This window comes from Carcharhinus amblyrhynchos, chromosome 25, assembly GCF_965287045.1.
Source record: "Carcharhinus amblyrhynchos chromosome 25, sCarAmb.v2.hapA, whole genome shotgun sequence".
In the NCBI taxonomy this organism is placed as follows: Eukaryota; Metazoa; Chordata; class Chondrichthyes; order Carcharhiniformes; family Carcharhinidae; genus Carcharhinus; species Carcharhinus amblyrhynchos.
In genome coordinates, this window is record NC_137348.1 from 4,999,771 (window position 1) to 5,025,268 (window position 25,498).

Genomic DNA, 25,498 nt, shown 5'->3' on the forward strand with positions numbered 1-25,498 from the left:
CCAGTAGGTGATGGGGTACAAGTTCAGAGGGCCCAGTAGAAAGTGGAGATGGGGGCCAGGCTTTGACCTGAATCAAGCCCTTGCTCTGAACTGCCGCTGACTAGCTGGAAGATGGTAGATGGATTAGCACTACAGCAAGACAGCATAATTGCTTCTTCCAGCTGGGAGGTGTGCGGGGATCATGTAATTCCTTCCCACCTATCCACTTTGGCTTTGACATAGGATGTATATTCCTTTATCAGGATTCTTTACATTTTCCCAAACAATAAAAATGTCAAAGTGTTGCAATTCCAGCTAACGTTATTACTGGATGATTAGGTCACAGAATGGAACTCTGGTTCGATAGATCGTAACTTATATTTTTTGTTCAGAGATGCGGATGAATAGAGTCACAATGCTGACATTTAATTTTTAACAAAAGAATAAAACAATTATTAAACATGAAAAAATGAACTGTAACACAATACTCCCTCACCCCACCGATATCTTCACAGATGTACGCAGTTTTTTAAGGATTATACAAATTATGTACTATATGTTACACTATATTGTCAGTTCAAACCAACAGACACACCCTTCTCTGAAACCAAGTACTCCACCTAATACAACTCCTATGGATTTCTCATCATTCCCCCCCGCCCCCACACAGATGCTTTCCACACTGTGAGCCAAAGGATCTTACAGAAACTCTGATTTCTACACTATTTTCAAGCTCCAGTCTTAAAGAAACATGCCTTGGAATCTTCTCCCAAAAATACTTCTGGATGATTTCACTAAGGATCCACTTCCAGGGTTTCAGTCTCTCCTTTCAGTAATCCTCTGTCCTGGATTACCATGTGCATTCAAGCTTTCACAATCTCTCAGGTACCCAGCCATGCCAACAGAATACTACTTCTTCACAGATTGTCTTAAGGTGTCACCAACTTTAGGATTACTTCAGATATCTGGCTTCTCACTAGCTGACTTCACATGTCTACACATCATAGCTCTATCTTTAACTTCAGTGAACAATACCCTGTTCAGATTCCAGTTCTTTGTCCCTTTGATAGTGCAGACTCGATGGGCTGAAAGGCCTTTTCTGCACTGTATGATAGTGTATAATTCTATGACTCTTCCTGGACTTCTCTTTCATCTCCTGGTTTATATGACCATCTGTTATCTGGCATCTGGGACTTGCTTTCTACCCCTTACTCCACTGTACAGCATATGCCGACAGTTGCTGTTTTCTTCTCAGATACCTGGTTCCAACTGACCCATAAGTGCTTGTTTTTCAGCGCAGGTTCCTGATTGCTAGGCAACAGTCCAGTCTTTCCTTAAACCATGCTTGGTTTCACATCATCAATCTTTAATTACAATGTAGGCACAATTTGAAAAGAGACTAAAACACACAGACGTGTAGGCACCTTTGTTTAATATGAAGCTAAATAAAGGTTTAACCCTTTCTTATACAAAAACACAGAATTTAAGTTTATTTATTAGTCACAAGTAGGCTTACATTAACAGTGCAATGAAGTTACTGTGAAAATCCCCTAGTTGCCACACTCCGGCGCCTGTTCAGGCATACTGAGCGAGAATTTAGCATGGTCAATGCACTAACCAGCGCTTCTTTTGGACTGTGGGAGGAATCAGAGCACCCGGAGGAAACCCACGCAGACACAGTGAGAACATGCAGATTCCACACAGACAGCGACCCAAGCCAGGAATCGAACCTGAGTCCTTGGCACTGTGAGGCAGCAGTGCTAACCACTGTATCATCAAGCCACCCCTTTAAACTTGCTTAAAGCTATACCTTGTTTCTAATTTCTGCAAATACAAATATAGATTACTCAAAACTATGTGTTTCCTGCCAAAAGGAGGTTGCAGGGTCCACTGTCCTAACAGGCTAGTAGTTTCCATTGACCAGGACTAGTTTAGGAAATGTAGATGACCTTTGTATATTTCACTTGCAATTGGTTTTTTGTAGTTTACAGAGCCATAAGTATATCTTCAGGGATAACGAGGTGCCAACTTCTCTGATGTGAACCGTTAATGATCTCAGGACATCCCAAAGTACTTTACAACCATGCGAACTGTAGTTATGTAGGAATTGCTGGCACAGCAAGCTGCCATAATCAGTGAGATGATGATCTGTTTTAATGATGTCAGTGGAGCACATTGCAGAGAATTCTCCAAAATACTGCTGTGGAATCTTTTACAAACCACCCAAATGACTCATCTGAAAGGCAGCACCTCTGACAGTGCAGCACTCTGTCACCTTTGGCACTGGACTGGCAGCCTGGATTACATACTCGAGTCTTCAGAGCAGGACTTGAGCCTTCCAATTCAGATTACTCACCGAGCCCCGGCTGACACATTCAGGTGCCAGCCTCCTTCTCAAACAGAAGACTTTTCCTTACATTCTCGTGTTTCTGTTCTAATTGCGGTTGAGGGGGTTGTACGACAAATTGTCTTGTTGCCTCTTGTATATCCTGGATTTTCATCACTGCATTGTTGGTGGGTGTGTCTTCAGCTGCCTCAGTCTTCAGCTCTGGAATTCATTCCCCAAAGCTCTCCACCTCTCTTTCCTTCTTTAATACCGTCCTTAAGATCTACCCCATTGGCCAAGCTTCTCGTGATCGATCCTATTATCTCCTTGTGTGGCTCAGCTTCAGATTTTCACAGAATTGCACTGCAGGAGGAGGCCATTTGGCCCATCGTGTCAGCACCATGTTGTTTGGCTGTGAAGCCCCCTGGAATACTTTACCATGTTACAGGCGTGATATAAATGCAAGTTGTTGCTGCTTTTGTTCAGGTTCTGGGAGATCAGGATCTTTAAACTGGCTTCACACGTCACAGCTAAATCTTTCTCCAACACGGCAGACTTATTTTCTCATGGATCTCTGACTTAGCTGCCAGGGCTCTGGAATTGGCTAATTGACACCATCCATCCAGGCTGAACTGAGTATAAAAGTAAGTGAACACTTTCCAAACCCGTTTAGCAAACATGGAGGAGCTTCATCCAATTCAAACACAAATCCCTGAGGGGCAAGAAAATTTTCCGGACTTACTGTGACAGTGCAGTTCCCCTCTCAATTATATCTGAGCCTAAATTAATTTGAATTCCATGGGACGAGAACTAGATTCAAAACCTGTCCCTTTTTCTCATTAGAGTTTTCTCATTAGACCAGTGAGGTTATTACAAAATGCATCAAATAGACTTTCTGGATTTATTTTTATTCCTAGCTTTAGAGCAACAGAAAGTTGATAAAATGACCAAAATAAACTGTCAAGGAACATTATGTTAGTTTTTGAAAAGTACCATGCTGCCATTCTGCTTACATCTCTCTGGGACCAGAGAGATTAAGGGGAGAGATGCAGTAGGTTTTTGACTGAGTAAATAAGGAAGAAGTTTTTCCAACTGGCAGGAGAGTGTGTAACCAGAAGGATACGGATAAAGTTTATTAAATCAAAGCAAATTACTGCAGATGCTGGAATCTGAAACCAAAAGTGAAAATGCTGGAAAATCTCAGCAGGTTTGGCAGCATCTGTATGGAGAGAAAAGAGCTGACATTTCGAGTCCAGGTAACCCTTTGTCAAAGCTAAAAGGCATAGTACGTGGGAGGAATTTATACTGCAGGGTAAGGGAATGAGTCATAGCCACAAAATATGGGGAAAGGATAAGAGGTGCTAATGGCAGTCCATAAAGAGAATTTAGCTTTGGCAAAAGGTCATCTGGACTCGAAACGTCAGCTCTTTTCTCTCCTTACAGATGCTGCCAGAGCTGCTGAGATTTTCCAGCATTTTCTCTTTTGGTTTTAAAGTTTATTCATTAGTTTATTAGTGTCACAAGTGGGCTTACATTAACACAGCAATGAAGTCACTGTCAAATTCCCCTAATTGCCACACTCCGGCGCCTGTTTGGGTACACTGAAGGAGAATTTAGCAAGGCCAATGCACCTAACCAGCACGGCTTTCGGGAGGAAACCAGAGCACCCAGAGGAAACCCACGCAGACACAGGGAGCTAATTGGAGAGGGGGGGTGGGGTGGGGGTCAGGGTCAGGGTGGGACAAGGAGAATTTTTTTTACACAGAGCTAATTGTTGTGATCTGGAAGCGGATTCAACAGGAGCCTTCAAAAGGGAATCAGATTAATACCCAAAAGTTGTGGAATCCTGTCAGAGACCATTCTCCATCGCATCTGTGCTGGCTCTGTGTAAGAGCAATCTAATTATATCCAGTGTTCTTCCCCGTGACCACAGACAGTGGGAGCGGGTGGATGTGGAATCTGATACCAGGGGAGTTACAACGTCCATCCAACTTTCACCCACAGAAAATTCAGGAGGATCGGGATAAATACAACTTATTCTGCTAAAATTCTCTTCTGGACTCCCCTTATTTGTTATCAGAGTGAAATAGGAGCTGATATTAATAGGAGCACATAGAGTTAAAATAGGTTGGGTCTAATTGTATAAGTTGTTTTTAATCTGTAGCGTCGTCCTATTTATAGATCAGAATATTGCAGTCTGCAATTTCAAAGCAATTTCATTGGGATCCAAAGGGATCGTTGTTGCTGTGGCAATATAGTCTGGCCTCTCCTCATGGTGCTAACACAGTTTTGGTACATTAAATGAAATGAAATAAAAAAAAGAAAAGCAGAGGTCCCTTGAGAAGAATTGGAGTGGGTGGATGGGAATGGATGATCATATACTGAAAGTCTACCGCTCCACCCGCCACAGAATTGGAGCGGGCGAGGGGTGGACAATGGAAATGTCCATTGACCTTGGGTGGGATTTTCCAGTCTCAGGTCGAGTGAGGCCATAAAATCTCGTTCATAGAGTCATAGAGTTTTATAGCATGGGAAGAGGCCCTTCGATCCATCATGTGGCTAACACGAGAGGACATAGCTTTAAATTGAGGGGTGATAATTATAGGACAGATGTCAGAGGTAGGTTCTTTACTCAGAGGGTAGTAAGGGCATGGAATGCCCTGCCTGCAGCAGTTGTGGACTCGCCAACTTTAAGGGCATTAAGGTTGAACTATGAGGAGAAGCTGAATAAACTAGGCTTGTACTCGTTAGAGTTTAGAAGAATGCGGGGAGATCTCATTGAGACATATAAGATGATGAATGGGATGGATAGGATAGAGGTGGAAAGGCTCTTCCCGCTCAGAAAGGACAGTAGGACTAGAGGGCACAGCCTCAAGATAAAGGGGGGGGGGGTGCGGTTTAGAATGGAGTTGAGGAGGAACTTCTTCACTCAAAGGGTGGTGAATCTCTGGAATTCTCTGCCCATTGAAGTGGTGGAGGCTGCCTCGCTAAATATATTTAAGACGCGGGTAGATAGGTTTTTGATAGGCAAGGGGATTAAGGGTTATGGGGAGAGGGCGGGAAGATGGAACTGAGACACGACAGATCAGCCATGATCTTATTAAATGGCAGGACAGGCTCAAAGGGCTGGATGGCCTACTCCTGCTCCTACTTCTTATGTTCTTATGTTCTTATTCAAATGGTCAGTGGATAGGCATATGGTTAATATTGGAATAGCTTAGGTTAGAGGGTCATTAGATTGGTTCCACTGGTCGGCGCAACATCGAGGGCCAAAGGGCCTGTACTGCGCTGTAATGTTCTATGTGTCAGCCATTAAGCACCTGTCTATTCTAATCCCATTTCCCAGTGTTTGGTCCGTAGCCTTGTATGCTATGGTATTTCAAGTGCTCACCTAAATGTTTCTTAAACGTTCAGAAGGCTCCAGTCTCTACCATCCTTTCAGGCAGTGAATTCCAGGCAGTGAACCACCCTCCGAGTGGAAAAGTTTTTCCTCAAATTCCCTCAAAATCTATGCCCCCTGGTTACTGACCCCTCTTCTAAGGGGAAATGTTCCATCCTATCCACCCTATCCAGGTCCCTCATAATTTTCTACACCTCAGTCAGGTTCCGTCTTCAGCCTCTGAGGAAATGCCGCACTGTCAGAGGGTCAGTACTGAGGGAGTGCCACACTGTCAGAGGATCAGCGCCGAGGGAGTGTCACACTGTCAGAGGGTCACTGCTGAGGGAGTGCTGCACCGTCAGAGGATCAGTGCTGAGGGAGTGCCGCACTGTCAGAGGGTCAGTGCCGAGGGAGTGCTGCACTGTCAGAGGGTCACTGCTGAGGGAGTGCTGCACTGTCAGACGGTCAGTGCCGAGGGAATGCCGCACTGTCAGAGGGTCAGTGCCGAGGGAGTGCCGCACTGTCAGAGGATCAGTGCCGAGGGAGTGCCGCACTGTCAGAGGGTCAGTGCTGAGGGAGTGCCGCACTGTCAGAGGGAGTGCCGCACTGTCAGAGGGTCACTGCTGAGGGAGTGCTGCACTGTCAGAGGGTCACTGCTGAGGGAGTGCCACAGTGTCAGAGGGTCTGCGCTGAGGGAGTGCCGCACTGTCAGAGGGTCAGTACTGAGGGAGTGCCGCACTGTCAGAGGGTCAGTGCTGAGGGAGTGCCGCATTGTCAGAGGGTCAGTGCTGAGGGAGTGCTGCACAGTCAGAGGGTCAGTACTGAGGGAGTGCCGCACTCTCAGAGGGTCAGTGCTGAAGGATTGCCACACTGTCAGAGGGTCAGTGCTGAGGGAGTGCCACACTGTCAGAGGGTCAGTGCTGAGGGAGTGCCGCACTGTCAGAGGGTCAGTGCTGAGGGAGTGCTGCACTGTCAGAGGGTCAGTGCTGAGGGAGTGCCGCACTGTCAGAGGGTCAGTACTGAGGGAGTGCTGCACTGTCAGAGGGTCAGTGCTGAGGGAGTGCCATGCTGTTGAACATGCTGTCTTCTACACGAGATGTTTAACTGTCTGCCCTTCCCTGCGTGTAAAAAAAGAAAATCATGTGGCATAGTTTCAATAAAAGAGATTCCCAAAGTTGCCACTGATGTTTATCCCTCAACCACCATCACTGAACTAGATTATCTGATGGTTAGCACATTGCTGTTGGTGGGAGGTTGCTGTGCACAACTTGTTTCCCATGTTTCCTACACTGACTACAGTTCAAAACGTACATCACTGGCTGCAAAATGCTTCTGGACTTCCCGGGATGGTGACAGGCACCATAGAAATGCAAGTCTTTTGTTATTTGCACGTTGAAGGAGTATCTTGTTTTTCATGAAACTGGTAGGGTGATGATGGAGGGTGGGAATGTGGGTGAGGAGGGAGTAGGGGCAGAAGGAGGAGGAAGGAGAGATGGGCATGGAGAGAGGAGGGAGTGGAGGCAGGTAAGGAGGGAGTGGAGGTGAGCATGTAGGGAGGAGGAGGGAGTGGAGGCAAGTGAGGAGTGAGTGGAGGTGGTCATGAAGGGAGAAGGAGGGAGTGGAGGTGGGTGAGGAGGGAGGAGGAGGGAGTGAAGGAGAGAGGAGGGAGTGGAGGTGGGTGAGGAGGGAGGAGGAGGGAGTGAAGGAGAAAGGAGGAGGAGTGGAGCTGGGTGAGGAGGGAGGAGGAGAGAGTGAAAGTGGGTGAGGAGGGAGGCGGGGGGAGCGGAGGCAGGTGAGCACGAGGGAGGACGGTTTGAACATAAGAACATAAGAACATAAGAACATAAGAAATAGGAGCAGGAGTAGGCCATCTAGCCCCTCGAGCCTGCCCCGCCATTCAATAAGATCATGGCTGATCTGTCGTGGCTCAGTTCCACTTTCCCGCCCTCTCCCCATAACCCTTAATCCCTTCTCTTATCAAAAACCCATCAACCCGCTTCTTAAAAATATTTAGCGAGGCAGCCTCCACCACTTCAACGGGCAGAGAATTCCAGAGATTCACCACCCTTTGAGTGAAGAAGTTCCTCCTCAACTCCGTTCTAAACCGCCTCCCCTTTATCTTGAGGCTGTGCCCCCTAGTCCTACTGTCTTTTTTGAGCGGGAAGAGTCTCTCCACCTCTATCCTATCCATCCCATTCATCATCTTATACGTCTCAATGAGATCTCCCCTCATTCTTCTAAACTCTAACGAGTACAAGCCTAGTTTATTCAGCCTCTCCTCATAGCTCAATCCCCTCAACTCCGGTATCAGCCTAGTAAACCTCCTCTGCACTCCCTCCAGGGCCAAAATATCCTTGCGCAGGTGCGGCGCCCAAAACTGCACACAGTACTCCAGCTGCGGCCTCACCAATGCCCTATACAGCTGCAGCAAGACCTCCCTACTTTTATATTCAATCCCCCTCGCTATGAAGGCCAGCATCCCATTCGCCTTCCTGACCACCTGCTGCACCTGCAAGCTGCGTTTTTGCGACTCATGCACAAGGACCCCGAGGTCCCTCTGCACCGTCGCCTGCTGCAGTTTTTCGCCACGTAAGTAATAGTCCTTCCTACCATTCTTCCTACCAAAGTGGACCACCTCACACTTGCCAACATTAAATTCCATTTGCCATTTCCTGGCCCATTCGCCCAGCCTATCTAGATCCTTCTGCAGACTCTCCACACCCTCCGCACAATTTGCCGTTCCCCCAATCTTGGTGTCATCAGCAAATTTCGACACCCTGCACTCGGTTCCCTCCTCCAGATCATCTATATAAATGGTAAATAGCTGAGGCCCCAGCACCGACCCCTGGGGCACCCCACTAGTCACCATCCGCCAATCCGAATAGCACCCATTGACCCCCACTCTCTGCCTCCTATTTGACAACCAATCCTCTATCCACGCTAACACCCTACCCCCAACTCCATGTCCCCTGACCTTCTGCAATAACCTCTTGTGAGGTACCTTGTCAAACGCCTTCTGAAAATCCAGAAAATCCAGAATGTTTGGTGCATCCAATGATGCTGAGAGAGAGACTCCCAGTGTCTGGCAACAAAACTCAGCTGATGATGAGCAGAAGGAGCAAATGGGAGCAGGAGGCTGAATGGCCTCAGGATACACTGAGGGAGCGTTCAATCAACAATTGACATGAAGGGGACCAGTGGCACTGGAGTGCAGGGGGCGCGTCAATATAAAGAGACTGGAGTGGAGGCTTAGAGAAAGCTGGGTTTCTGGTCCCAGACTGTGTGGGAGACAGCTTCCTCCTCCAGCCAGCTGAATGGAAAAAAGAGAGAGACAGCGACACAAAAAGACAATCAGTAAATAACATAAAGAAACTGCAGGAACCCAAACAGGGGACAGTGAGACAGCCAGTATTCTATCTGACATGTTCTTGCCCGCTCAGTCCTTGCTTCTATCTCTGGGCAACATCATCCTCATTGTTTAGTTTCCAGCCGAACTTTGTATCGTCCCCTGACTTGCAAACATCAAACTCAGCCTCCTAGACTTTAAATAGCTGAGGCCCAAGCACCCATCCTAATGGTACCTCACTGCTGACAGTCCACAAACCCAAGAGTGTCCCATTTATTCCCACGCTCTGCTTTCTGTCCATCAGCTCACTCATGTTTGGATATTAATGGCCAGTCAGATATTGTGACTTTATCCGGCATCTGCACACACTGAATCCACAGGTTCCCCCCATCTAATTACAGGTTGGCCAGGCCAGGTAAGGACGGCAGATTTCCCTCCCCAAAGGACATTAGTGAACCAGATGGTATTTTCCAACAATTGACAATGTTTCATGGGCATCAGTACATTCTGAATTCCAAATACTTTTTTTATTGAATTCAAATTCCACTCATCTGCCATGGCGGGATTTGAGCCCGGGTCTGCAGAACATTAGCTGAGTTTCTGGATTAATAGTCTTGCGAGAATACCACTAGGCAATCACACCCCCATTTTGATTTTGATTTGATTTGATTTATTATTGTCACATGTATTGACATACAGTGAAAGGTATTGTTTCTTGCACGCTATAGAGACAAAGCATACCATTCATAGAGAAGGAAACAAGAGAGTGCAAAATGTAGTGTTACAGTCATAGATAGGGTGTAGGGAAAGATCAACTTAATGCAAGATAAGTCCATTCAAATGTCTGACAACAATCTGACAACATTGACCTTAAGTAAAGACAGATTTGCCAAGTGCAATTCCTCTTCCATAGAGACGCTGTGAAAAGCTGCAGGGTGTTTTACCAGGTTCAAGCACTGTGTTGCCCGCCAGTGCCAATGGTCATTTGGGGATGTGTCAGGGTGAAGTGAGAGTGCAGTTGTTTCTTCCCTCAGAGTCTGGGTGAGAATCTGTAAAAGAGTAAAACGTGGCGGACGTGATGTTGACAGCCACCTTGCCTGGTCTGAGCTGTGGCTGTGACACTTGACATGAGCATCGCGTGGGGCACAGTGTAATGTAGACATTGAAACATAGATACTAGAAGCAACACTAGATCATTCAGCCCTTTGAGCCTGCTCTGCCATTCATTATGATCATGGCTGATTATCAAATTCAATATCCTGATTACCCCCTTCCTCCCATAACCTTTGATCCCTTTAGCCCCTGGAGCTATATCTAATTTCTTCTTGAAATCAAACAATGTTTTGGTCTCAACTACTTTCTGTGATAGTGAATTCCACACATTCACCATTCTCTGGGTGAAGAAATTTCTTCTCACCTCAGTCCTCAATGGCCCCTCAACTCTGGACTCCCCCACCATCAGGAACATTCTTTCTGAATCAACCCTGTCTAACCCTGTTAGAATTTTACAAATTTCTAAGAGATCCCCTCTCACTTTTCTAAACTCCAGTGAATATAATCCTAGCCGTGTCAAAGACAAACAGGAACAATGTTCCTACAGACCAAACACAGCTGGAGAGAGAACATAGTCAGCATCTTTCTGTCTATGTAAGATGGTGGACAAGCAGAAATTCAATTCCATTGGCGAAGAGTTGGCGTCACCTGATGCAATTCTGCTGATGGCTGAAGAGGCCCAATCAGTGAGAGGCAGATTTTGCCACGATGGCTGGTATATTGTGAGTTGTTGTTTTCGATGTTGGTGCTGGTTGCCAAGCCGCTGGAGCCACCGATTGTCATGGAGACACATGTGCGGCCACAGGTAACGTCACCATTTCCCTTTGCATTCCTGAGTTGCGAGGGGCGGTTTCTGGCCTCTGTGTCACACCCTTTCACGCTCATAGAGTGAAGAATATTGTCTGTAAAGGGTAACAGTAAACCAGACCCTTCTACAATTATTACTCACAGTGCCAGGGACCCGGGTTCAATTCCTGGCTTGGGTGACTGTCTGTGTGGAGTCTGCATGTTCTCCCCGTGTCTGCATGGGTTTCCTCCAGGTGTTTGCTCCCACATTTTGAAAGATGTTAGGTGCATTGGCCATGCTAAATTCTCCCTCAGTGGACCCGAACAGGCGCCGGAGTGTGGTGTCTAGGGGATTTTCACAGTAACTTCACTACAGTGATAATGTAAGCCTACTTGTGACACTAATAAATAAACTTCAATAAATTTTGAAATGTATTGTACAGAGAATTTTTTTTTCCATATTTAATTACTTAAGCACACAGGCTGCATTCTGTGCATGTAAGGCTTTGACATGTGATGAATCATATGGATTAGATGCCTGATTGTAGCTTATCTGTGGGAGAGGCAGATGATCGTGTCTTTCACAACCTCGGGGCATTGCAAAGGGCTTCCCTACAATCCAGGTTCTTTGTGAAGTGCAGCTACTGTAGTAATGAGCAGCTAATTTGTGCACAATGCTCCCTCACAACCAATAACGTGTTTAGAGCCATTAGCAACATATGGCACAGAGGGAAACCATTCCACTGATTGAGTTCATGCTAGCTCCCTGTAGAGCAATCCAGTCCATCCCACTGCCCCACTCTATCCCTGTCACTGTGCAGATTTATCCATCATGTTCCCGTCTCACTTCCTTTTGAAATCATTGATTGTCTCCACTTTCATCCCCCTGATAGGCAACGAGTTCCAGAGAGAGAGATGGTGAACTCTGGAGTGAAAATGACAGAGCTTTGGGCCCAGGCCTTTAGGGAAGGAAATCTGCCGTCCTTACCTGACCTAGCCTACATGTGGCCCCTGGCCCACAGCAATGTTGTTCCCTCCTAACTGCCTCTGAATTGGCCTAGCAAGTCACTCAGTCCAAGGGCAACTGAAGAACAAAGAACAATACAGCACAGGAACAGGCTCTTCGGCCCATCAAGCCTGCACTGATTCCTGATCCTTATTCAGACCCACCACTTACTGCCCACGGTTTCAATCACTGTTTGTCTTCCATTCCCAATGCCTTGAATGTTGCTAATGTGCTTCCACCATCTCCTCTGGCAGCATGTTCCAGGCACCCACCACTCTCTGTGTGATAAAGAACAAGGAACAAAGAAAATTACAGCACAGGAACAGGCCCTTCAGCCCTCCAAGCCTGCATCAACCATGCTGTCCATCTGAACTAAAACCCCCTACCCTTCCGGAGATCATATCCCTCTTTTCCCATTCTATCCATGTATTTGTCAAGATGTCCCTTAAGAGTCACTATCGTATCTGCTTCCATTACCTCCCCCGGCAGTGAGTTCCAGGCACTCACCACCCTCCGTGTAAAACACTTGCCTCATACATTTCTTTTAAATTTTTCTCCTCTCATCGTGAACCTGTGCCCTCTTCTAGTCCATCTTTCCACCCTGGGAAAAAGCCTCTGACTATCCACCCTGTCAATGCCTCTCATAATTTTGTAGACCCCTATCATATCTCCCCTCAGCCTTGAACCTGGGTCCCCCTGGGGCTGTGAGGCAGCAGTACTAATCATCGTGCCACCCCTCCATATGGACCTTCCCTTTTATTCTAGGTGCATGGTATTGAATGTGAATTGTTATGCTCAGTACCTCCATGTTACAATAAAATGGAACTAAATATCATTAACAAACTGTCAAAGCTCAGGTGCAAAATGTAACTGTATCCAAAAACTTCAGCAGAAAGCAGTGGAAATGCAAGGCTGACAAGGTCAACATCAGGGTGTTGGAGGATAATTAGGGATGGGTAACAAATGCTGGTCCAACCCATGATATCCTCATTCCATGAATGATTAAAAATAAAAATGGCAGCTGAAGGCACTGCCATTAATTAGGCAGCATGATGGCACAGTGGTTAGCATTGCTGCCTCACAGTGTCAGGGATCCGGGTTCAATTCCTGGCTTGGGTCACCATCTGTGTAGAATATGCATTCTCCCCGTGTCTGCATGGGTTTCTTCCAGGTACTCTGGTTTCCTCCCATGGTCCAAAGATACGCAGGTTAGGTGGATTGACCATGGTAAGTTGCCCCTTAGTGTCAGGGAGACTATTAGGGTAAATATGTGGGGTTACAGGGATACAGCCTGGGTGTGGGTGCACGCTCAATGGGCCGAATGACCTCCTTCTGCACTGTAGGGATTCTATGATCAAGGATAGTGATCAAAATCAGTAATGTACAAATGACCTGGACTGAAGGAACATAAGAACATAAGGAATAGGAGCAGGAGTAGGCCATCTAGCCCTTCGAGCCTGCCCCGCCATTCAATAAGATCATGGCTGATCTTAAGTGGCTCAGTTCCACTTTCCCGCTTTCTCCCCATAACCCTTAATTCCCTTGTCTATCAGAAACCTATCTACCTGTGACTTGGGGGTTATAGATAGGTCTATAGATTGGTAGGTGTTGATGTGATGGGCGCAACTCGTGGGCCGAAGGGCCTGTTTGTGCTGTAGTGTTCTATGTTCTATAAATATATTTAGCGAGGTAGCCTCCACCACTTCAATGGGCAGAGAATTCCAGAGATTCACCACCCTTTGAGTGAAGTTCCTCCTCAACTCTGATCTAAACTGTCCCCCCCTTATTTTGAGGCTGTGCTCTCTAGTCCTGCTATCCTTTCTAAGCGGGAAGAATCTCTCTACCTCTCCCCTATCCATCCCCTTCATTATCTTATACATCTCTATAAGATCCCCCCTCATCCTTCTAAACTCCACCAAGTACAGACCCAGTCTATTTAGTCTCTCTTCATAGTCCGATCCCTTCATCTCAGAGTCACTGTGATGCGGGGAGGTATGGAGAGATTTGAATGTAAGAATGAAAATTCTGAATGACTGACTGAGAACACGAGATGTTCCCCCTCTCCCCAGTGGATTCTCCTGTTGCCTTTTGCTTTTCCTCATGTACTGACTAGAAGAACCTGATCTCAAACCGCAGAGAAACATTCTGGTGAAAGCTAGAAAGGCCTTGAGGGCTTGAATTCTGGCCATAGATGTTAGGAAACCAGTACTGCACTCACTTGATTTTCTACTCTTCATACCACATAGTTTGGAATGCAGCAAGCCATGACACATTCGAGTCTTTCGATTAACTTATTGTTTTCCTGTGAAAATTCCCAAATGGGAAATCTACAGGGTGATTCTTACCAAACACCAAGTGCCCCATATATTCTAGATGATGGCGATTTTGAATTGTCACATCGGAAGCACGTTGAGAGTTTCCTGATACAAATGAGAATTCCCTCATTCTGCCCTGGGAAGAGCTTGACCTGACTGCTGTACATGGAACCAGCTAAGGTGGTCTTTCCGCGCACTGAGATTTATGGGCCGGGATTCTCCAATCCTGTTCCACCACTGCTGCCAGCGAGGACTGAAAATTTGGCGCTCAGCCAAAATTTCATTCACTGCAGCGGGACTGAAGAATCCCAGTCACAGGCGAGGTCAGGGAATCCAGCCATGGTGTCCCAAACAAAGGCCAGATGAGAAGTCTCCTGGAGCAAGTTTTACCAGAGAGCAGAAATGCCGTCTGAGCTCTGACTGAGATCGGACACTTATTGTATGGGATGGAATTCCTATCTCAACACTTGTGTCTCAGGTCTCACTTCAGGCTCTCCCCTGCTGGTTCTCCTAAGGCCTCAAGCTTAAATTTGAATCCTTGGCCAGAATTCTTTGATCATTCACGCAGCACACTCCTGTCCATGGGTTTCCCACCGGAATATGGGAATTCCCAACAACAGCGGCAGGACTGGAGAATCCCACTGCTAGCAAACAATGTGCCACCTCCAGCTGGTGGGACACACACAACTGGGAGGCCGGAGAATCTCATCCTCAATGTTCAAATCTCCCCAAGGCCTTTTTAAAAAAAAGTCTTCCTTGGGATGTAGGTATCACTGGGAAAGACAATCCTTAATTGCCCTTGAGCTGAGTGAATCTCGCGACCATTTCAGAGCACAGTTACTGTGGGTCTGGAGTCACGTGCAAGCCAGACTGGGTAAGGATGGCAAATTTCCTTCCTTAAAAGGGCATTAGTGAAGCTGATGGGTTTTTATAACACTCAATGATAGTTACATGACCATCATTCCTGAGACTAGACTGATTAACGAAATTGAAATTGCACCAACTGCCTTAGTGGGATTTGAACCCATGTCCCTGGACCTCTGGGCCTCTGGATTACTAGCCCAATGGTATTACCAACAGGCCACCATTCCTCTGTCTCAATCCACCCCCACCTTCCTTAAACTCTCAATACCTCCAACTCTGGTTGTGTGAACCCCTCTGACTTTGAACCCCACCACTGGCAGACACACGACTTTCAGCTGTCTCCTAAAACTCCTCCCCTTCTCCATCTCCCTTTCTTTCTTTAAGATCATCCACAAAATCTAATGGCGGAATTCTTCACAAACTACTCTTCACTGATGGAGTAGCAAATGCTCGGTGTGAGAGCAGAACCCTTTCTTCATTTCATCTGGATGCACTGGGATCTGTCAAAGTATTTCTAACACAAAACAGACAGTAATCTGCTCTGGGGTTGAGTGTGGAACCACAAGGCAGAAAGGGACTTTGTTAGGGGTGGGGGAAGGTGCTGAGCTCAGTATATTGGGTCAGATTCAGGATTGATCTTTATTCTTCAGAGTCTGAGTGAGGAGTTGGAATGAGATCAGTCGGTACTCACTGAAAGCGCTCCACACACCATCAATGGTTAGCAACACTGCTGAGGAAAGGAGATGGAAGCCAGGCCCCTTTCCACAGGGATCTTGGCCGCCGCTCAGACAATATTCCATCTCTGTTTTGTGTGAAGATTTCTCATCGGGAGGCCATTCTGTTCTTTGTCTCCATGGTCGGTTGTGCATTGATTTACCCCTTCAGCATCCTTATAGCTCATCATTAGAGTTATATAGAAGTCTCCATTTCAAATGTGCTCACTTAGATACACAGTCACACACACAGTCACACACAAGTGAGTTATGCCGTATAGATAAAAGATTTACGTTTATTTAGCACCTTCGCAATACATGATGACCCAAAGCAATCACTTCCATTGGCCAAAAGCACCAATCATTAACCATCTACAAGAACTTCAATTTGAAAGTTGTTTTCAGTGCTCTCAGCTACAGCAAGTCAGTGGTTCAGGATTCACCCAAGTTGCAGCAATCTGGGAGACTGCAGCCATGATTAAATTGGAGCAGTGAAGTTTCTTTACAGTAGACGCAGGCCAGGTAGCTGTAAAACTGAGGCACAGCACCACCATAGGCAGGAAGGTGAAATTACCCCGTGACAAGTTTACTTAGAAAATTGCCATTATAAATATGAAGATTCTGAAGTTATATGGTAAGTGCATATAGACATTTTACATCCGCAGGAGAGATAGACAAACGGACAGATATACCTCAGTTGTTCATGGCCAGTTGGAAAATGCACAGCATCAAAAGGAGGTCAACAATTTGTTCATTCATTCAAGAGATCTGAATGACCAGCAATACAAGATGGCGCGGTGACACAGTGGTTAGCATTGCTGCCTCACAGTGCTAGGGACCTGGGTTCAATTCCCAGCTTGGGTCACTGTCTGTGTGGAGTCTGCACGTTCTCCTTGTGTCTGTGTCCTCTGGATGCTCTGGTTTCCTCCCACAGTCCAAAGATGTGCTGGCCATGCTATATTGCCCCTCAGTGTACCCAAATATGTGCCAGAATGTGGCAACAAGGAAATTTTCACAGTAACTTCATTGCGGTATTAATGGAAGCCTACTTGTGACACGAATAAAGAAACTTAAAACATTTATTGTCCATCCCTGGCTGTCCCTGGGGAACAGTTGAGCCACCTTCTTGAACCACTTACAGTCTGTATAGTTAAGATGCTGTTAGCAAGAGAGAGTTTCAGGATCTTGAGAAGGTAAATGATGCAGCAACAGCCAATATATTTCCAATTCAGGATGGTGTGAAATTTGGAGGCATACCTGGAACTGTGATGTTCCCATACACCCACTGCCCGCATCCCCTTCCCAATACAGGTCAAGAAAATGCTGCCAGGTAATGAGCAAGGTACAATACACAATATATGAGGCTGCTTTTAAATGGCTGTGTGCAGAGTGAATCACTCTATGTTTGATTCAATTATAGCTCAGTTTGGAAATCCCTCAATCTATTTGATAATTAAATAATAGGTTCAAAGATGATTGGCAGTTTAATTATTTGGCTGGCAGTCTGCACAGACTGGGAGGTTTTGCTACCTGTTCACCTCATTGCAACATTACCGAGTGTGAAAGAGAGTGTGACACCCACCGTGTTGACTTAAAATATTAGAAAAACAATTGCATTTATATATCACCTAGAACTTCCTCAGACCATCATAATCAGGTACTTTTGTAAGTGTAGACACTGCAGGGATTCTATCTGGTGAGGAAAGGTTCACCCTGTGACTGTTAGAGTTTAGAAGAGTGAGAGATGACCTTATTGAAACATCTAAGATCCTGAGAAGACTTGACAGGGTAGATGCTGAGAGGATGTTTCCCACTGTGGGAGAGACCAGAACTAGGGGGAAGCATTTTAAAAATAAGGAGTCTCCCATTGAATATGGAAATGAGGAGAAACCTTTTCATTCAGAGGGTTACGAATCCGTGGAACTCTCTTCCCTAGAGAACAGTGGAGGCAAGGTTTCTGAGGCAGAGGTAGATAGAGTCTTGACTAACAATGGAGTTAAATGTTATCAAGGGTAAATGGAATGTGGAGTTGAGGCCATAATCAGGTCAGCCATGATCTTAGTAATGACAGAACAGGCCTGAGGGGCCAAATGGCCTATTCCTGTTCCTAATTTGTATGACTGCTTCATTTTGAACATCGCTATTAAATCACCTTCTCTTCTGTAGGGAGAGAATCACCTTCTCTTCTCTCATCAAGACCACAAGAATCTACAAAGGGTTGTGAATGAAACCTAGTCCATCTTGCAAACCAGCCTCCCTTTCATTGACTCTGTCTACATTTCCCACTGCCTTGGAAAAGCAGCCAGCATAATCAAGGACCCCACTCACCCCGGACATACTCTCTTCCACATTCTTCTGTCGGGAAAAAGATACAATAGTCTGAGATCAGCTACAAACCGACTCAAGGACAGCTTCTTCCCTGCTGCTGCCATCAGACTTTTGAATGGACCTACCATATATTAAGCTGATCTTTCTCTACACCCTAGCTATGACTGTAACACTACATTCTGCACTCTCTCCTTTTCTTTCTCCCCTATAAAGTCTATGAATGATATGCTTTGTCAGTATAGCATGCAAGTAACAACACTTTTCCAAAGATGTGCTGGTTAGGTAGATTGGCTATGTTAAAATGACCATTAGTGTAATGGGGATTCGTAGGGTTACAGGGATAGGACCTGGGTGCGATTGTTGTCGGTGCAGAGTCGATGGGCTGAACGGCCTCCTTCTGCACTGTAGGGTTTGTATAATTTCTATGATTTTCACTGTAAATCCAATACATGTGACAATAATAAATCAAACCAAATCAAAAGGGAAAACAGCTCCAGTTTCTCTATTCTATCCTCACAACTGAAGTGAACCATTCTCTGAAAAATCTTCTTTCTCCTGGCCCATCTTAATCAACAGTGCCCCGGTTCACTCTCTCCATCGAGAATGAATCAATATTTTGTAACAGTCCATCAGAACTTCCTTCCTTTTGTACTCTGTGTCTCTAGCTATAAAGCCTAGGATCATATACTGCCGGTTGTTGCAATTGTATAGGGTGTTGGTGAGACCACATCTGGAGTTTGTGACCAGTTTTGGTCTTCTTATTTGAGGGAGGATGTGGTGGCATTGGAGGCAGTTCAGAGCAGGTTCACCAGATTGATTCTGGGGATGAAAGAGTTGACATACGAGGAGAGATTAAACAATTTGGATTTATACTCACTGGCATTCAGAAGGATGAGAGGGGATCTGATTAAAGTATATAAAATAGAATCTTAGAATTCCTCCAGGGCAGAAGGAGGCCATTTGTCCCATCGAGCCTGCACCAAGACCAATGCCACCCAGGCCCTAATCCCGTAGCCTGACGAATCCACCTAACTCACACATCTTTGGAGTGTGGGAGGAAACCAGAGCACCTGGAGGAAACCCAGGTAGATACGGAGAGAATGTCTGTGTGGAGTTTGCACAGTCACTCAAGGCCGGAATTGAATCCGGGTCCCTGGTGCTGTGAGGCAGCAAGTGCTAACCACTGTGCCACCCAATACTAAGACGAATTGATAAGATAATGTTTCCTCTTATGAGGCAATCTAGAACAAGAGGTCACAGGTATAGGTTGAGAGGTAGATTTAATGAGATGAGGAGAAACTACTTCTCACTGAGGGTGGTGAGTTTGTGGAACTCATTGCCCCATAGCACGGTGGAGTCTGAATCATTAAATGGTTTCAAGGAGATAGATATATTTGAGACTAGGGAGAGATCAGCCATTGATTGAATGGCGGAGCAGACACGAAGAGCTGAATTTCATAGAATCCCTACAGTGCAGGAGGCCATTTGGCCCATTGAGTTTTCATCAACCACACTCCCACCCTGGCCATATTCCCGTGACCCCACATATTTACCCTGCTAATCCCCTGACACTAGGATCAATTTAACATGGCCAACTAACCTAACCCGCATATCTTTGGACAGTGGGAGAAAACCAGAGCACCTGGAGGAAACCAACACAGACACGGGGAGAATATGCCAAACTTCACACAGTCACTCAATGCTGGAATGGTGGGCAACATGGTGGCAGAGTGGTTAGCACTGCTTCCTCACAATGCCATGGACCCGGGTTTGAATCTCAGCTGGGGTCACTGTCTATGTGGAGTTTGCATGCTCTCCCCATGTCTGTGTGGGTTTCCTCCAGTTTCTTCCCACAGTCCAAAGATGTGCAGTTAAGTGGAGCGGCCATGCTAAATTGCCCCTTAGTGTCAGGGGGATTAGCTGGGTAAATACATGGGGTGAAGGGGATAGGGCCTGGGTGGGATTGTGGTCAGTACAGACTCAATGGGCTGAATGGCCTCCTCCTGCACTGTAGGGATTCTATGATTCTAATTGAACCCAGGTCCCTGGCACCGTGAGATAGCAGTGCTAACCACTGTGCCATCTGATGAATTTGCCTACTTCTGCTCCCGTGTTCGAGTTTTGAACTAGATTGTGGAGATGCAAGTGTTGGACTGGGGCAGGTGCAGTAAGAAGTCTCAGAACACCAGGTTAAAGTCCAACAGGTTTATTTGGAATCACGAGCTTTCACAGTGTTGCTCCTTCTCAGGTGGCACAGTGGTTAGCACTGCTGCCTCACAGCGCCAAGGATCTGAGTTCAATTCCCAGTTTGGGTCACTGTGTGTGTTGAGTTTGCATGTTCTCCCCATGTCTGCGTGGGTTTCCTCCAGGTGCTCCAGTTTCCTCCCACAGTCTGAAAGACATGCTGGTTAGGTGCATTGACCCAAAAAGATGTCAAAGTGTGGCGGCTCAGGGAATTTCACAGTAACTTCATTGCAGCGTTAATGTAAGCCTTACTTGTGACCAATAAATAAATAAACTTTAAGGTGAGTCAGCTAAGGAAGGAGCATCACGCAAACCTGCCTCCCATCCATTGACTCTGTCTACACTTCTCGCTGCCTCAGCAAAGCAGCCAGCATAATTAAAGATCCCACGCACCCTGGACATTCTCTCTTCAATCAGGAAAAAGATACAAAAGTTCTGAGGTGATGTACCACCCGAATCAAGACCAGCTTCTTCCCTGCTGCTGTCAGACTTTTGAATGGACCTATCTTGCATTAATTTGATCTTTCTCTGCACCTTAGATATGACTGTAGATATGACTGTAACACTACATTCTGCACTCTCTCATTTCCTTCTCTATAACCGGTATGCTCTGTCTGAATAGCACATAAGAAACAATATCTTTCACTATATGCTAATACAGTGACAATAATAAATCAAATCAAAGCAACTGTCTAAAAGCTGGTGATTCCAGACAAACCTGTTGGATCTGTTTAACCTCTTATTGAACTAGATTCAAGGCTATTTGGCATTTTTGGAGCAATCGAGTTTGGGACACTTTGGGCAGCATGTCGGATTTGGCATGGTAGCACACTGGTTAGCACTGATGTCTTACAGTGACAGGGACCTAGGTACAATTCCCAGCTTTGGTCACTGTGTGTGGAATTTGCACGTTCTCCCTGTGTCTGCATGGGTGTCGTCTGGGTACTCCAGTTTCCTCCCACAGTCTGAAAGATGTGCTGGTTAGGTGCATTGGCCATGATAAATTCTCCCTCAGTGTACTTGAACAGGCGCCAGAGTGTGGCGACTAGAGGATTTTCACGGTAACTTCATTACAGTGTTAACATAAGCCTTACTTGTGACCATAAATAAATTAACTTTAAAGTGAGTCAACTGAGGAAAGAGCAGCGCTCTGAAAGCTGGTGATTCCAGACAAATCTTTTGGATTTTAACCTGTTGTTGTGATACTTCTTATTGAACTAGATTTGGCATCTTTTGATTTGATTTGATTTATTATTGTCACATGTATTAACATACAGTGAAAAGTATTGTTTCTTGTGTGCTACATAAAGCATACCATTCATAGACAAGGAAAGGAGAAAGTGCAGAATATAGTGTTACAGTCATAGCTAAGGTGTAGCAAAAGATCAACTTAATGCAAGGTAAATCCATTCAAAAGTCGACAGCAGCAGGGATGAAGCTGTTCTTGAGTCGGTTGGTGTGTGATCTCAGACTTTTGTATCTTTTTCCCGATGGAAGAAAGTGGAAGGCAGAATGTCCGGAGTGCGTAAGGTCCTTAATTATGCTAGCTGTTTTGTCAAGGCAGCGGGAAGTGTAAAGAGTCAATGGATTAGAGGCTGGTTTGTGTGATGGATTGGGCTACCTTCATGACCTTTTGTAGTGAAGCAGATGGGTTTTTACAACAATCAATGCTACTCACATGGTCACCATTACTGAGAGTAGACTTATTAATGAAATTGAAATTGCACCAACTGCCTTGGTGGGATTTGAACCCATGTACTGGGACATTAGCCTGGACCTCTGGATTACTAGTCTAATTGTGTTACCACCACATCATCATCTCCCTGAATCAATCGATAGGAGGCTGGTTTGTGTGATGGTTGGGCTACATTCACGACCTCTCGTAGTTCCTTGCAGTCTTGGGCAGAGCAGGAGCCATGTCAAGCTGTAATACAACCAGAAAGAATGCTTCCTATGGTGCATCTATAATCTTTTTTGATTTGATTTGATTTATTATTGTCACATGTATGCGTTGGTACGTGACCTCAGACTTTTGTATCTTTCTCCTGAAGGAAGAAGGTGGAAGAGAGAATGTCCGAGGTGCATGGAGTCCTTAATTATGCTGGCTGCTTTGCCGAGGCAGCGGGAAGTGTAGACAGAGTCAATGGATGGGAGGCTGGTTTGCATGATGGATTGGGCTACATTCATAACCTTTTGTAGTTCCTTGCGGTCTTGGGCAGAGCAGGAGCCATACCAAGCTGTGATACAAGAACATAAGAAATAGGAGTAGGCCATCTAGCCCCTCGAGCCTGCCCCGCCATTCAATAAGATCATGGCTGATCTGTCGTGGCTCAGTTCCACATTCCTGCCCTCTCCCCATAACCCTTAATCTCCTTGCCTATCAAAAACCTATCAACCTGCGTCTTAAAAATATTTAGCGAGGAAGAATGCTTTCTATGATACATCTGTAAAAGTTGGTGAGAGTTGTAGCTGACATGCCAAATTTCCTTAGTCTTCTGAGAAAGTAGAAGTGTTGATGGGGCTTTCTTAACTATGGTGTTGGTGTGGGGGTGGAGGAAACCAGGACAGCTTGTTGATGATCTGGACACCTAAAAACCTGAAGCTCTCGATCCTTTCTCCTTCATCGCCGCCGATGTAGACAGGGGCACGTTCTCCCTTCTTGAAGTAGTTGACATTAGGTGCATTGGGTTAGGGTGCACTGACCCGAACAGGTGCCAGGTTAGGGGAATCTCACAGTAACTTCATCGCAGCGTTAATGTAAGCCTTACTTGTGAAGCTAATAAATAAACTTTTTAATCTTTGGAGGGATTGAGTTTGGGGCACTTTGGGCAGCACATGAGGTTGTGTTTTATGTTGTCCCTGGAGGAGCAGAGGAACTACACTCCCCACCATGCACTGTGGACAGCACAACTGGGCAGGGGGATGAGCCCTGGCACTGACAGGATTGTGACAGGCTGGGCTGAGGGGGGTCAGCCGCTTGCAGCATGTGCAGCTGTCAGGCTGTGGGAGAGCTGCACCGTCAACACAACCCGGATTCCTGCCGGGCTAAATTTATCCAGCAGCCTGCCAGCAAGGAGGGCAGTGACCGGGACTGGGCTCCCAGCGACAGAGAGCTGCTTCCCCCCCTCCCCACCCCCCCCACGTCCCCAGGGTAACTCCCCACCATCCCCGCTCCTGTCTGACAGGCTGCAGGAGAAGCCGCGGCGATGCCGGCTCTGCAGAACCGCCCGCGGGCCCGGGAGCGGAACAACGTGCTGAACCGGCCCGAGTTCATGTCTCTGAGCCAGGCGGCCCGGCCCGCCGCTGAGGCCCGGGGCCCGCTGAGGAGGCAGAGCGGGCCGCAGCCGCCGGCCAGCGACAGCAAGGAGCACCTACCCGAGGAGGACTGCATGCAGCTGAACCCGTCCTTCGGAGGCATCGCCATCAGCTCGCTGCTGGCCATCGACATCTCGGTGTCCCGGAGCCTGGGGGTTTGCGCCAACCGCTCCTCGGCCTGGAGCAGCGCGCGGCCCGTTGTCAAGCTGATCGGGGTCACAGGTCACGGGCTGCCCTGGATCGGCGGCACCGTCTTCTGCCTGAGCAGGAGCAGCAGCCCGGCGGGTCAGGAGGTCCTGCTCAACCTGCTCTTCGGTGAGCCTTCCCTCTGTGTGTGTGTGTGTGTGTGTGTCCCTCTGTGTGTGTGTGTGTGTGTGTGTCCCTCTGTGTGTGTGTGTGTGTGTGTGTCCCTCTGTGTGTGTGTGTGTGTGTGTGTCCCTCTGTGTGTGTGTGTGTGTGTGTGTGTCCCTGTGTGTGTGTGTGTGTGTGTGTGTCCCTCTGTGTGTGTGTGTGTGTGTGTGTCCCTCTGTGTGTGTGTGTGTGTGTGTGTGTCCCTCTGTGTGTGTGTGTGTGTGTGTGTCCCTCTGTGTGTGTGTGTGTGTGTGTCCCTCTGTGTGTGTGTCTCTCTCTGTGTGTGTCCCTGTGTCCCCCTGTGTGTGTGTGTGTGTCTCTGTGTCCCCCCTGTGTTTGTGTGTGTGTGTCTCTGTGTCCCCCCGTGTGTGTGTGTCTCTGTGTCCCCCCGTGTGTGTGTCTCTGTGTCCCCCCTGTGTGTGTGTGTCTATCCCCTTGTATGTGTCCCTGACCCCCACTGTCCCTGTGTGTATGTGTTTCCCTGTCCCCATGTGTGTGTGTCCCCCTGTGTGTGTGTGTGTGTCTATTCCCCTGTATGTGTCCCCATGTGTGTGTCCCTGACCCCCACTGTCCCTGTGTGTATGTGTTTCCCTGTCCCCATGTGTGTTTGTGTCCCCACATGTGTGTGTGTTTCTGTCCCCCGTATGTGTCCCCATGTGTGTGTCCCTGTCCTGCGCTGTGTGTGTCCCTGTCGCCCCGTGTGCATGTTGTGACCCGTGTGTGCCTGCGTGTATATGTGTTCCCCTCTGTCTGTGTGTGTGTGTGTGTGTGTGTGTGTGTGTGTGTTTCCCTGTGTGCCCACGTGTGTGTGGTGGTGGTGGTGGTGGCCAACCGAGTGACATTCACTGGCTTCGGGTTGGTGCCAGTGGCTGGCCTCTGGCATCATGGGTCAGGCAATAAGGGCAAAGGGCATTAGGTCGGATCACACTCTGGGAGGAAGGGAAGGGCGTGGAGGGGTGGGCTATACCAAAAGTGTTGTCCGTGATTGCTTACTTTTGCCTTTCTGTAATATTGATGTGTCCGTGTGGCCCCTACATGGACCCCCTCTCCCCCACCTCCATCCCTACCCACAAAACCCACTTTGCTCTGCAGGGTTGCTAACCCCCAGGATTATCCAGGAGGCTTTAGGAATTATAGATGAATTGATGGGTGCTGGTGAAAGTGGAGCCCGAGGAGACAAAAGAATGGAGTTCATAGAATCTACAGTAAGAAGTCACAACTCCTAAAGGAGCAGTGCTCTGAAAGCTCATGATTCCAAATAAACCTGTTAGACTTTAACCTGGTGTTGTGTGACTTCTTACTGTGCCCATCCCAGTCCAACGCTGGTATCACATCATAGAATCTGTAGCACGGAGACAGGCCCTTTGGCCCAAACTGGTCCATGCCGATCAAAATGCCCATTTAAGCTGACCCCGTTTGCCTGCATTTGGCCCATATCCCTCCATACCTTTCCTATCCATGTATCTGTTCAAATGCCTTTTAAATGACAATAT

General features: G+C 46.9%; 1 protein-coding gene and 1 long non-coding RNA gene across 3 annotated transcripts in view; one reads left to right on the forward strand and one right to left on the reverse strand.

The window, feature by feature from the left end:
• Positions 1 to 9,747: 9,747 nt before the first annotated feature.
• Positions 9,748 to 23,817, reverse strand: LOC145358186 (uncharacterized). 2 transcript variants are annotated; one of them, XR_013889453.1, is made up of 3 exons: positions 23,715 to 23,817; positions 12,047 to 12,153; positions 9,748 to 10,079 (listed from the first exon to the last, which is right to left on the reverse strand). It is a non-coding gene; the product is annotated as an uncharacterized LOC145358186 (long non-coding RNA). The 2 variants fall into 2 exon arrangements; XR_013889454.1 differs by having other exon boundaries at positions 12,040 to 12,153.
• Positions 23,480 to 25,498, forward strand: part of LOC145358185 (inactive phospholipid phosphatase 7-like) — a 30,144-nt gene continuing 28,125 nt past the window's right edge. The window contains exon 1 of the mRNA XM_080211960.1: positions 23,480 to 23,969. Within this exon, the coding sequence (XP_080068086.1) occupies positions 23,546 to 23,969 (424 nt within the window). The 5' untranslated portion in view covers positions 23,480 to 23,545. The remainder of the gene's footprint in view (positions 23,970 to 25,498) is intronic.